A 14,280-nucleotide genomic window follows, 5' to 3' on the forward strand; every position below is an offset into this window, starting at 1 on the left:
CTTCAAAAGGTCTAATTCCAGGATAATAAGTAATTTAGAAGAAAGAACTGAGAAAATGGAAGAGAAAATCTTTCAAAGAAATAATAAAGGAAAACTCTTCAGAACTAAGTAAATATTGAAACAATTTCTTGAATGTAAAAAAACTACCAAGTTTCAAGCCAATTGATAACTCCCCATATAAACATATTTTCATAAAATGTCAATAACAAAAGTAAAATTTTTAGTTGAAGGAAAAACCAGGCTGCCTGTTAGAGGCTTGGAAAAAAAGTGGCTGGAATCAGATTTATCATTAATGAAACTGGATGGATTAGGATCGATGGCAGGTAAAAAACAATGGAATAATATAGCCAAATTTATAAGAAAAATGATTTTGAAGTTAGGATTCTACATATGGACAAATCATCATGCAAATTGAAAACAATAATTTTCAGATTTCCAGTGGTGCAAAGTTTACTTTCTTTCTACCCCTTCCTAAAGAAATTATAGTAAACCTTATTTTATTGTTCTTCATTTTATTTTACTTCTCGGATACTGCATTTAAAAAAAAAAACATTGAAGGTTTGTGGCAACCCTGAGTTGAGCAAGTCCATCTGGGTGCCATTTTTCCAACAAAATGATTTTTAAGTTATGTACATTGTTTTTTTAGACATAATGCTGTTGCATTATTATAGACTATAGTGCAGTATAAACATAACTTTTATATGTGCTATGAAATCAATTTCTGTGGCCTGTTTTATTGTGACATTCATTTTACTGAGGTGGTCTAGAACTCAATCTGCAATATCTCTGAGGTATGCCAGTAGCTTGAAAATATATTCTAGCAAAGCAAACAAGGAATCCAAGAAAAAGGAAAATATGGAATCCAAATACAGTGGGCCTAACCAGAAGAGCATTAAAAGGACATCCCAAGATTATCTGTGCTACTAGGCTAGAAAATACTTAATTTTCATTCAAGAGGAATTTAGAGTGCTTTAAGAAAAAAAAAATGGAAAAATATCTTAATAAAAATAGCATAAATTTTATAGGATATGTAGAATGAGGAATTAATTAACTATATGGGAGAGGAATTCATGTTTTCTATTCCTAAGAAGGGATAAATCTATACTCTGTATTCTGGTGCAGAAGTGAGCTGAACTAAGTTTTGCATGATTTTGATCTGTTTTTAGAATATGTGAAAAGATTCTCTCAGCTTTTCTGAGAGATGCATAAGTTAGAATCTAGCAGCAGAGGAAGTTTTATAATAAGCTATTAGTCTCTACATTTAAAATTATTACATAGCTATGGTTAAACAACACATGAAAGACTAGGTAAATAAGAATGTAAATGTTATTAATTGTGTTAGCATAGAAGACGTAACTGACTGGCCAAAACTGGGAAGAGGAAGAAGGGACAGATAGAGGAAATGCTAAGGACTTAAATAGTGAGGAGTGAAAAGATAATGCCCAAAAAGAATGGCACAAAAAATGGACATTTGAATATATTATTGTGTCAGTCATTTTTTTCTGGAAATGTTTACTCATACACCAAAGTAGATGGAATAAAGTAATGAACCTACATGTACTCATCACCCAGTTTCAGCACTTAGTATCATGTGGCTACCTTTATTACTGCTATAACTCTCCTGTTTTTCTCCTACTGGTGTCCCACTAGATTATTTTAAATCAAATCTCAGATGCATCTGTAATTAAGAACCTTACTTTTTGAATATAGTCATAGTATTATCACCCCTAAAACATTAGCAGTACTAATGTTTAAAGAAGTATCCCTTTAAACCATGAAAATTTCTAGTTAGGCTTTATATTTTCCTGATTGTCTCATAAATTTCTCATTACAAGCGTTATTTGTTTTTGCTTTAGTAAGGTTTAAGTGATCAGTTCACAAAGAATATAAATATAAATGTGTATATACTAATAACAGCTTCAAAATACATGCAGAAAAAATTGATGGAACTAAAGGAGGAAATAACACAAATACAGAATCATAGATGGATATTTAGCACACTACTCTTAGTTAATTGGTAGAATATAGATCAAAAAATCAGATAGAATATAGAACACCTTAACGCAGTTAACAAACTACCTAATTGACATTAATGTAATGTTTCATTCAACAGTTTCAGAATTTGCTTTTTTTAAAAAGGACTCCTGGAATATTCATAAAGATGGTCCATTTGAGGGGGCCGTAAAGTCTTCTAACCACATGGAATTAAATTAGAAATCAGTAGTAATTAGGTGTCCAAAACGCTTGAAATATTTGGACATCAAACAGTTTCTAAATAACTGATGTGTCAAAAAAAAAAAAAAAAGAGAAACCAAAAAAATATTTAACCTGAAAGATAATTAACAAAACATGTCAAAATTTGTAGAATGCAACTAAAACAGTGCTGAAAAAAGTGTAACTATAAAAGACTATCTCGGGGAAGGAATCACAGTTACAAATCAAAGATCCTATCTTTCACTTTAAGAAACTAGAGAAAGAAGAGGCAGTCAAACCCAAAATAAATAAAAGGAAGGCAGTAATACAGACAACAATAGACATCGAAGAAAGAGAAACATAAGTAGTAGAGAAAATTAGCAAAGTAAAAAATTGTTTTCATTGGAAAGATTAGTGAAATTAATAAATCCTCTTAGCAAGACTGATGAGAGAGAAGAAACAAGTTATCACTATCAGAATTAAATAAATTATCAAAGTTCACTACCAGGACTGTGAATATTATGAATAATTCTGTAATAATAAGTTCTACGATTTTTATGAAATGTACAAAATTTTTGGAAAAAAGAGTTACCAAAACTGACAAACAGTGGAATAGGAAATCTCATCCCAGGAATTGAACTTCAGTGGTAAATTCTAGTAAATATTTATTCATTCTTTCTTTTTTTCTTTTTTTTGCTTTTTAGGGTGGCAACTGCGCCATATGGAGGTTCCCAGGCTAGAGGTCTAATCGGAGCTACAGCTGCCAGCAGCCACAGCCACAACCACAGCAACATCAGATCCAAGCCACATCTGCAACCTACACGACAGCTCATGGCAACGCCAGATCATTAACCTTCTGAGCAGGGCCAGGGATCGAACCCACAACGTCATGGTTCCTAGTTGAATTCATTGCTGCTGCACCACAATAAGAACGCCAAATTCTAGTAAATATTTATTTATTTATTTATTTTTAATTTTATTTTTTATTTTTCTTTTGTCTTTTCTGGGGCCACACCCATGGCATATGGAGGTTCCCAGGCTAGCGCTGTAGCCCATGGCCTATACCAGAGCCACAGCAACGCAAGATCCAAGCCTCATCTGCAACCTATACCACAGCTCATGGCAACACTGGATCCTTAACCCACTGAGTGAGGCCAGGGATCGAACCTGCAACCTCATGGTTCCTAGTCAGATTTGTTAACCACTGAGCCACAACAGAAACTCCTCTAGTAAATATTTAAATAAGGAATAATATCAGTGTCAAAACTTTTGGAAAATAGAGGGGGAGCTCTTAGTTATTTTATGAAGCAAGCATTACCCTGATATCAAAAACCTAAAATTGCAAACAAAACAGGAATAGCCACTTCAAGAAGAGAATATCACACACCAGTTCCTTCATGAACACAGACATGAGAATTCCTAACGTATTAGTGTACTGAGTTTAACAATAAGGATATAGGATATTTTATCTTAACCAAGTGGGAATTACCCAAAACAAAATGCAGAATTGGTTTAAAGCTCAAAAATGAATTAAGGTAGCTCACCAAATTAATGAAAGCAGAAAATTAAGAAAGAAAAAAATTATGTCACCTCAATAGATAGAGAAAAAGCATTTGATAAGATTCAGTACCTATTTGTGATTAAAAATTTGAAATAGCTAAAAGACATACTGAATGATGAAGAGGAAAGTTTTCCACCTAAAACAGGAACAAAACAAGAATGTCCACAATCACCATTCCTGTTCAACTAGTAGTCATTGACAGAGTAGTAGGTTTTACAGAGTAGAAAGAAATAAAAATGCCTTTTTCCCTCAGTGTTATTGACTACATAGAATACCGTAAGAAGTCTTCAACAAATTCCTAGAATTAAGAACTCAATTTAGCATTTTTGTCAAGATGTAAAATTAATAAGTAAAATCAACTATATCCATAACATTTGAAAAGTATAATTTTAAACTATTTACAATAACGTCAAAAAACATAATATACTTAGGAAGAAGTTCAACAAAATTATGCAAGATTGCTGCACTAAAAAATACCAAAATCTGATGTGAAAAACTAAATGACCTAAATATATGAAGAGGTATGCCATGTTTGTACATTGAAAAATCTCAGCATTCTTAAAATCTCAGTGTTGTTTAAATGTCGGGTCTTACCATATTGATATATAGATTCAACACAATCCCAAACTTTAAAATTGAAATTGAAAAATTTTTAAATTTATATAGAGTTGCTAAGGATCAAGAATAGCTGTGTGTGTAGTGAAAGAAGAACAAAGATTTACACTACTTAATTTCACAACTTACAATAAATCTTCAATAACTAAATCATTATATTACTGACAGAGCATAGCCAAACAGATTTGTAAAGCAGATTAGAAACTCCAGAAGAGAGGCAAACTGATTTCAACAGAGTCCAGTCAACAAGGAAAGGATAAACTTTTAAACAAAGAGTGCTGTCACAACTAGAGAAGGATAGGAAAAATTGAACCTTGTCCCTTTACACCATACACAGAAATTGAAGGTGGATGAAAGTCACCATATACTTGGAAGTTAAAACTTACAGACTTCAAGAAAGAATATCTTCATGGGGTAGCCAGAAATTTCTTGGGTAGATAAAAAAGCACTAATTATGAAAGAAAAACTTTGTAGACTTCATCAAAATGTTAAACTTTCACACATCAAAAGATAGCATCAAGACTGTGAAAAGTTTAGGTTTCAGACTAGGAGACACATTTTGTGATACATGTACCTGACCTTTTTCTTATATCTGGAATGTATGAGAACTCTGAAATTAGTAACTTCTTAAAAATCGAAATAATGACCAGAAGATTTGGGTACTTGGGGAAAGATTATATATTAAAGCAGCTAGTTTTATTAGCACATGAAAAAGTGCTAATATACTTACTTATCAGCAAGACTTCAGTTTACTCTACTAGTTAAAGGAATGAAAATACCAAATGTTTACAAGCATGAGAAAATAGATGAAGCTGTCAGTATGGCTCTTAGGAATATGAAATGATGCCCCCCCCCACTTTTTTAACAAAAGAGTTTGACAGTTAGTGTATAGCTACTCTATAATTAACAATTACAAACCTAACTGTTTATTACCCCCACCCTACTCCAAAATAAGTGCGTGTATACGCAAAGGCACTTATTGAGGAATATTTACAGCAGGTTTATTCATAATAGCTCAAATTCATAATAGCTCAAATAACCTATATGTTCATTAGTACTAGAATGGATAAACTTCATTATTATACTATGTATTTTCATAGAATGCATTTTTAGAATGCATGAGAAAGAATGAGCTACTGACAGTAACATGGATGAATCTCAGAAGTACATTAACTGAAAGAAACTAAACATGAAAGAATATGATATATGTTCCTCCATTTATACAGAATTTAAGAACAAATAAGGCGATTGAAATTAGAATGGTAGGGAGGTTGGGATTGGCTGGAAGAGGGAACTTTCTAGAGTGATATCAGTGTTCAGTATCTTAATTGGAATGTTAGTTACATGGATGTATATATTTATCAAATCTCACTAAGTTGTTCAGGTAAGATCTGTATATTTCACTGGTGTAAATTTTACCTAAATTGAGAAATTTTTTGGCATGGTGATACTTGTATCTTGTGTCTGGTAGAATGAGAATTAGGAATTTCTGTGTTTTTATTATATGTTTGTTAAATACGTGTTGTGTATATATAATACCTTGTCCTAAAATATAAAATGTAGAAAACACAGAATTTCAGGTGCTTTTGTTGAGTGGAACTTTTAAAATGTCATCTAACATATCTTGTTTGGTTTTAGTTTTTTTGGAGTAAAATTTAAATACGAAATGCATACGCCAGGTACTCTAACATGCATTTTACTCATTTTGTTTTGCTTAATCCCCAGAACAAACCCAGTAGTTGGTTCTGGTTTTTTTTTTGGGGGTTGGGTTTTTTTTCTTCTTTTTTTTTCTTTATGTCATGGCAGCACTTGTGACATATGGAAATTCCCAGGCTAGGGGTTGAATCAGAGCTATAGCTGCAGGCCTACACCTCAGCCACAGCAAAGCCAGGTCTGAGCCATGCCTGCGACCTACACTGCAGCTACTGCAATACCAGATCCTTTAACCCACTGAGTGAGGCCAGGGATTGAACCACATCTTTATGGATAGTAGTTGGGTTCTTTGCCCAGTGAGCCACAACGAGAACTCCAGTTCTGTTACTCTTATTTCACAAGAATTAAACCAAGAGCTTGTTAAAGATAAACCATGAGTATAATTAATACTCCCAGGTTATTATGGAAAGAATCATAAGTCAAGAGTTAGTAAATTCAATATCTTAGTTTTTAGATCTTTTTAATTGTTTTGAAAAACATTATACTTATTTAATAATTCTATTGAATCTATTTCAAGGCTGTTTTAGTGAATTCTCCTGTTCCTGACATTTTCTTTTATCCAATAACATTAATTTTTTCCAAGGAACAACTATAGTGACAGCTGCTGTGGTAGAAGTACATTCACATGCTGCTCAAGTTAAGACAACACTAAATATGAGTTTCCGAACTGATTATCTCACCATGGTTCTGTATAGTCCAGATCCTAAACAGGTAAGTTGAAGAAGAAAAGAAAATATATTTTCACTTGATGAAAATTATTTAGGTGAATGTTTATTAAAATAACAGTTGTTGGAGTTCCCTGGTGGCCTAGTAGTTGGGGATCTGAGTTGTCACTGCAGAGACTTGGGTCACTGCTGTGGTATGGGTTCAGTCCTTGGCCTAGGAGCTTCCATAGTACTGCAAGTGGCTGCCAATATTTCATGTGTATTTTGGAGTATCTGTTCCTCTGAGAAAAATTGTTCATCTTTTCACTTTAAGAATAAAACAATTTTCATCATTTCCCCCTTAAAATGAATTATCGTTCCTGTATCTGGTGATAAAAAAAATATTTTTAGTTAAAATCAGTATTTTTCTTGTCTTTCATTTTGAGCTCTTTGGAAATAGAGAATGTATTTTGTTTTAAATTTGTGTTTTTATATAAAATTTGTATTGATTTCCTCTTCCAGACTTTCTTTACAGGTATTCGTGATCCTTCTCTGAAACTTGCTGAATTTAAGTTGGAGAATATCATAAGTACTTTAAAAATGTGTACAGATGACTCAGTATCATCTTCCTTCTCATTAAAAAACTGTATTTTAGATGACAAAAGACCTCATGTCAAGAAAGCAACTCCTAGGTAACAGTATTCTAAGTTTTTACTTGATAAACTGTTGGTATATTTTATTTTATTTATTTATTTTTTGTCTTTTTGCTTTTTTAGGGCTGCTCCTGTGGCATATGGAGGTTCTCAGGCTAGTGCTCTAATCGGAGTTGTAGCCTCCAGCCTAATCCAGAGCCACAGCAACTAGGGATCTGAACCGTGTCTGCTACCTACACCACAGCTCATGGCAATGCTGAATCCTTAACCGACTGAGCAAGGCCAGGGATCGAACCTGCAACCTCATGGTTCCTAGTTGGATTTGTTAACCACTGAGCCACAAGGGAAACTCCTGTTGGTATATTTTACAGACCTTTTTCTCAAAGTTACATGTTCATTTTCTTGGTATATCCTAAAACCTTCAGAGCTTCAATGCAATCAAGTCAGTAGTTCTAAGTCAAAATTTTATATGCTGTAGTTCAATTATATCTTGTTCTTGCTGAATAATTGTTGATGGGTTAAATAGAAATAACCAATGCAATTAAATTGGTTTTTAAATTAATCTGTGTTATCCAGATTATTAATCCATGCAAATAGTAGTGGGAAATAAGTGAAAATTTGAGAAGAAAAAATATGCTGAGATTCAAAATTTTGATAAATTCTTAAGAACATACACCCTAATTTATGAAACATTTGTGCTCCCAAAGTCTATAAGTCTCTTTATTTTATAACAATTTTTTTCCATTATAGCTGGTTTATAGTGTTCTATCAATTTTCTGCTGTACAGCACGGTGATCCAGTAACCCATACTTGTATACATTCTTTTTTCTTAGATTATCATGCTCCATCACAAGTGACTAGACATAGTTCCCAGTGCTACACAGCAGGATCTCATTGCTTATCCATTTCAAAGGCAATAGTTTTCATCTATTAACCCCAAATTCCCAGTCCATCCCACTCCTTCCCCTCCCCCTTGACAACCACAAGTCTGTTCTCCATGTCCATGATTTTCTTTTCTGTGGAAATGTTCATTTGTGCCATATATTAGATTCCAGATATGTGATAACTATTTGTGCCATATATTAGATTCCAGATATGTGATAACATATAGTATTTGTCTTTCTCTCTCTGACTTACTTCGCTTAGTATGAGAGTCTCTGGTTCCATCCATGTTGCTGCAAATGGCATTATTGTGTTCTTTTTATGGCTGAGTAGTATTCCATTGTGTATATATACCACATCTTAATCCAATCATCTGTCAATGTTTTAAGTCTTATTTGGAGTACTTTGTGATCTTCCTGAGAGAAATGACTTCAGAATGCTCATTTGCTCTTATTGAAAGGGCTGAGAGGTCTTTGAGTTTTATTGTTAGGTGTTTAGTTATTTGTAAGATATTCATAGGAATTATTCTTACTGTGTTTTTCAGAATGATAGGACTGACAGTTGGATTTGACAAAAAGGACATGATGGACATAAGATATAGGAAAGTCAGAGACGGTTGGGTATCTGATTTAGTCCTTCAAGAAATGTATATTTGTGCAAGTGTGGAATTTCTCCTAACAGTTGCAAATGTCTTTCTTGAGGCCTACACCACAGGCACTGCTGTAGATACCAGTGTTCAAACATGGCCTGCTAAAGAAGAAGGTTAGTTATTGGCTAAAATATTGAGTAGTGCTATAATAGCACTTACCTTCATTAGTTTTCTAGATGATGAGGTTAAATGGATTAATAAATTAAAAATCTTTATTTATCAGAGGTAAGAGAAAAACTTATGTGTTTTCTTATAAGATGTGCAGTTGGCCTATTTTTCAAAGTGTAAATATATATATTGGGTTCAAAAACTGTAAGACATTAAAATAAGTAGTTACACTTCAGTAATTTGAAAGAATTTTGCTGGAAGAAAACAAGGACAGAATAATGAAACAACAAATCCTTTTCATAACTAAAGATAATATTTTAACTTAAAGTCCTCTTTTATTCTTATTATATTTATAGTTTTCTACTATTGTTTACATTATTTCATTCATTATAGTATTATAGAAAGAGTTAGAAAACTGATTTATTTCCAACTCTGCCATTAAAATGAGATTTTTTTCCCACATTTTCAAATGTTCTTATGGCTATAGTTTCTTTAAATCTTATACTAAGAGAGAGAGTTGCAGTAAATTTTTTTGGGACCTAAGCTTCTTTTATTTTGCCTTTTACTTAGAATAGCAATAACATTTTCCTATAAATAACAATTTTTCATAAACAATGTATAGAAAAAATATTTGTAACAATTTAAAACCTTGTATTTTTTTCTACTTTAGTACCTATACAGCAATCAGAGAAGTGGGAAGTTAATATTCTTATTAAAAATCCAGAAATTGTATTTGTGGCTGATATGACAAGAAATGATGCTCCTGCCTTAGTCATTACAACACAATGTGAAATTTGTTGGAAAGGTGACCATGAAAATAATAGAATGACTGCTGCCATTAAAGATCTCCAAGTGAGAGCATGCCCATTTCTTCCAGTCAAGAGAAAAGGAAGGATCACTACTGTGAGTTCACTACATAAATATCTGCTTAATTGTAACCTATTTTGCATTTAGTATATACCACTCTAGGAAACTGCCTACATAAGCTTACCCTGTAAAATACCTTTATTTCTGCTTAGAGAGCCCAATTTAAATTATTGTTATACCAAGTTTGAAACACTTTAATTTTTCCAGTTGTTCCTTGTTGTCTTGTGTATTTGTGGTAATAGTTCCACTAAAAAATTGTTTTCATCTCATCTTGATACTTCTCACTTAAGACTTTACTCCAACTTTCTGACCATGTCAATTCCACAGTGCTTTTAGGCTGTTAAGACTTTATACCAATTGTAGTGTTGTTTCACTTTTATTATTTAAAATTTTTTATCCCATCTGGACATTTTTCACTTAGATGCGTTTTTGCCTTTCTCCATACGGATTATTTGAATCATAAGCCATTGCTTTGACATACTTCACTGTGTTATTCTTTAATATCCCCTTGACCTTCCTCCTGTTCATAAGTGATTGAAATTCATTTTTTCAAGTTAATGATCTGGCTCCTAATATTCTTTTTTTTTTTTTTTTAGTCTTTTGTCTTTTTAAGGCTGCACCTGTGGCATATGGAGCTTCCCAGGCTAGGGATCTAATCAGAGCTGTTGCCGCTGGCTTATGCCACAGCCACAGCAATGCCAGATCTGAGCCGCATCTGTGACCTACACCACAGCTCACAGCAATGCCGGATCCTTAACCCATTGAGCAAGGCCAGGGATTGAACGTGAAACCTCATGGTTCCTAGTCAGATTTGTTTCCACTACTCCATGACAGGAACTCCTGACTCCTAATATTCTTATAAGACAGTTATAAAAATGTTTAGGCTTTGGCAGGAATAACAAAAGCATAAATATTGTAAATAAAATCAACATAGAAATATAAGATGTAATTTTGTTATAAGAAAATATTGTTTAGGATATAGGGTAAACTGCTGACCTAGTTTGCAAAGCTAATGGCTCACCCCTTAAACAGAGAAGAAATAGAATTCGGAGAGCATACTAATTCTCTTTTAGGTTATGACTTCTAAATTTTACACATCTTTCTTCTGTTCACTTCCTTTTGGCTTGAATGTATCTGTATGACCATTCTTACCTGCAAAAAAGGTTGGAGAATGTGGTCTCTTTGCTGAACTTTTATATTCAGATAAAATTTCGTTATTATAGAATACAAGGAGAAGTGTTATTAGGTGGCAACTAGAGATTTTTCTCAGAGTCCATGCAGAGGTATCTTCCATGGTTCACACAAATAATCCATACTTGTGGTAATTTTCTTTTTTTATTTTTAAATTTTATGATGATTTTTATTTTTTCCATTATAGCTGGTTTACAGTGTTCTGTGAATTTTCTACTGCACAGCAAGGTGACCCAGTCACACATACATGTATATATTCTTTTTTCTCACATTATTATGCTCCATCATAAGTGACTAGATATAGTTCCCAGTGCTATACAGCAGGATCTCATTGCTTATCCATTCCAAAGGCAATAGTTTGCATCTATTAACCCCAGATTCCCAGTACACCCCACTCCCTCTCCTCCCCCTCCTCCCCCTTCCTAACCACAAGTCTATTCTCCAAGTCCATGATTTTCTTTTCTGTGGAAATGTTCATTTGTGCCATATATTAGATTCCAGATATAAGTGATAACATACAGTATTTGTCTTTCTCTTTCTGACTTACTTCACTCAGTATGAGAGTCTAGGTCCATCCATGTTGCTGCAAATGGCATTATTGTGTTCTTTTTTATGGCTGAGTAGTATTCCATTGTGTATATGTACCACATCTTCTTAATCCAGTCATCTGTCGATGGACATTTAGGTTCTTTCCACGTCTTGGCTATTGTGAATAGTGCTGCAATGAACATGCGGGTGCCTGTGTCTTTTTCAAGGAAAGTTTTGTCCGGATATATGCCCAAGAGTGGGGTTGCTAGGTCATGTGGTAGTTCTATATATAGTTTTCTAAGGTACCTCCATACCGTTCTCCACAGTGGTTGTACCAGCCTACATTCCCACCAACAGTGCAGGAGGGTTCCCTTTTCTCCACACCCCCTCCAGCATTTGTTATTTGTGGACTTATTAATCATGACCATTCTGACTTGTGTGAGGTGGAACCTCATGGTACTTTTGATTTGCATTTCTCTAATAATCATTGGTGTTGAACATTTTTTCATATGCTTGTTGGCCATCTGTTTATCTTCACTGGAGAAATGTCTATTCAGGTCTTTTGCCCAGTTTTCAGTTGGGTTGTTGGTAATAATTTTCTTTATTGAGTCTGCATGTGACTTCTCTTGGTCTGGTGGTATATTAACTAACAGACAAATGAGTTACCACTCTTCAACGGACACACACTTCACCACCACACACACAACCACTAATATAACAGTGGTGTAAAGACAGGATAATTGCAGAGTTCCCATCATGGTGCAGTGCAAATGAATCCGACTAGGAACCAGAAGGTTGTGCGTTCGATCCCTGGCCTTGCTCAGTGGGTTAAGCATCCATCGCTGCTGTGAGCTGTGGTGTAGGTTGCAGATGTGGCTCAGATCCCACCTTGCTGTGGCTGTGGTGTTGACCCACAGCTACAACTCCGATTTGCCCATAGCCTGGGAACCTCCTTATGCTGTGAGACATAAATAAATAAATAACCAAAGCTAATGTTTATTTATAGTGAAGGTTTTTAGGTAGAGAACTCTTTATTTATTTACTAATCTCTGTCTTCTGCCTGTCCTCCCTTCATCGTGACTTGGTAAAGGCTGCTTTAAGATTTTAAGGTTTAGGGTGGTGGATAGATAACATTTGTAATCTTTTTTTTTTTTTTTTTTGCTATAGGTTCTTCTTTGTCTGATCTTAACAAAAATTGCCAGAGAAAAAAATAGCAGCTATAGTCTCATTTCTTGCTGAGTGTTCTCTTTAGAGGATGAATTTTCTCAGTGTTTTTTCTTATAGGACTTTGCAGAAGGAGGTAATACACTGCAAGATTCTACCCAGACCTGTCTGGCTAAAATTTTAGGGTTTTTTTTTTTTTTTTTGTTTGCTTGTTTGTTTGTTTTTCAAGAATATGGTCTATCTTCTTAGGTACTACCAGTAGCAGTTTTTACCAAATATTTTGCTATAGGATTGTTAGAATTGTCAGCTTTGTATTTTGTTTTATCTCTTGTCTATCCAGTTGCTAAAGCAGTCACAAATATTTTTTACCTTGTTGCAGTAGGGCCAATTTTTAGGTATGAAATTTTCTGTCTGTCTGTCTCTCTTTTTTTTTAAGGGCCACACCCGCGGCATATGGAGGTTCCCAGGCTAGGGGTCTAATCCGAGCTACTGCTGCGGACCTACGCCAGAGCCACAACACCGCCAGATCTGAGCCACATTTGCGACCTACACCACAGCTCACAGCAAGGCCGAATCCTTAACCCACTGAGCAAGGCCAGGGATCGAACCTGCAACCTCATGGTTCCTAGTCGGATTGGTTTCTGCTGTGCCACGATGGAAACTCCTAGTTTGTTTTTGATGATGCCAGTAATTGAGTCACCTCTCAGTTTATTTCTATTTTCTGTTTTCTTTTTGGCTTTGTTTCTTCATATATCAGATACCTTTTTACTGAATGCCAGGCAGTGTAATGAAATGCTAGAGATTTCTTTGATATTTTCTATTACTTCACCTGCAGCTCCGATTTGACCCCTAACCTGGGAACTTAGTAGGAATTAAATTTATGGGAGGCTGGGTTATAGTTGTAAGGCCTTGTTTACACCAGGTTCATATGGACTTTTGAGTGGTATCTTTTTAGGGATCCTATCTGAGATCCAGGAGTACTTTTTAGGGCCCATATTAAGGCCAGTTTTTGGAAGATGCTAAAATTGTTTTTTTCTTTTCATCCCCATTCTTCAGATCATTTTGAAATTGCTGATCGTTTTACTCTACTTAGCAGTAGCTCTCTGCTTAGTATACATGGTGTGTGTGTGTGTTTGTATGCATGCATGCCTGTGTGTGCAGCTAAAGAACTTAACAGATAACTGGAAGTTGAACTGCTTCAAAGTTTTGAAAGAACTTCTGTTTTTTTCCTTGGGGACTTTGCAAGGTTGCCTTGGTAGCTTGCTTATAGTTTAAACCAGACTTTTAAAAATTGAAGTATAGTTGCTGTACAGTATTGTATAAGTTACAGGTATATTGCATAGTGATTTATAATTTTTAAAGGTTATACTGCATTTATAGTCATTATAAGATATTGAGTATATTCTCTTGTGTTGTGCATTGTATTCTTATGGCTCATTTTATACCTCATAGTTTGTACTTTTTATTCCCATTCTCCTATACATGCCCCTCTGCCCCCTTTCCCTCTCCTCA

At 34.3% G+C, this 14,280-nt stretch overlaps 1 protein-coding gene across 4 annotated transcripts in view; it reads left to right on the plus strand.

Annotated features, from left to right (window-relative positions):
* VPS13A (vacuolar protein sorting 13 homolog A) overlaps positions 1 to 14,280 on the plus strand; it is a 261,965-nt gene that overhangs the window by 138,223 nt on the left and 109,462 nt on the right. For all 4 annotated transcript variants that reach the window (XR_014822948.1, XM_021065108.2, XM_084988047.1 and 1 more), the window contains exons 36-39: positions 6,666 to 6,793; positions 7,249 to 7,418; positions 8,806 to 9,023; positions 9,689 to 9,921. Coding sequence is in view for 3 of the 4 variants with exons in the window: in XM_021065108.2 (XP_020920767.2) it covers positions 6,666 to 6,793; positions 7,249 to 7,418; positions 8,806 to 9,023; positions 9,689 to 9,921 (749 nt within the window). In the remaining variant the exon portion in view is untranslated. The remainder of the gene's footprint in view (positions 1 to 6,665; positions 6,794 to 7,248; positions 7,419 to 8,805; positions 9,024 to 9,688; positions 9,922 to 14,280) is intronic.

The sequence above is a fragment of the Sus scrofa genome, chromosome 1, assembly GCF_054392235.1.
Source record: "Sus scrofa isolate SSC_HxYL_T2T_F1_AM1 chromosome 1, Sscrofa_HxYL_maternal_Yorkshire_Landrace_v2.0, whole genome shotgun sequence".
NCBI classification, from domain to species: domain Eukaryota; kingdom Metazoa; phylum Chordata; class Mammalia; order Artiodactyla; family Suidae; genus Sus; species Sus scrofa.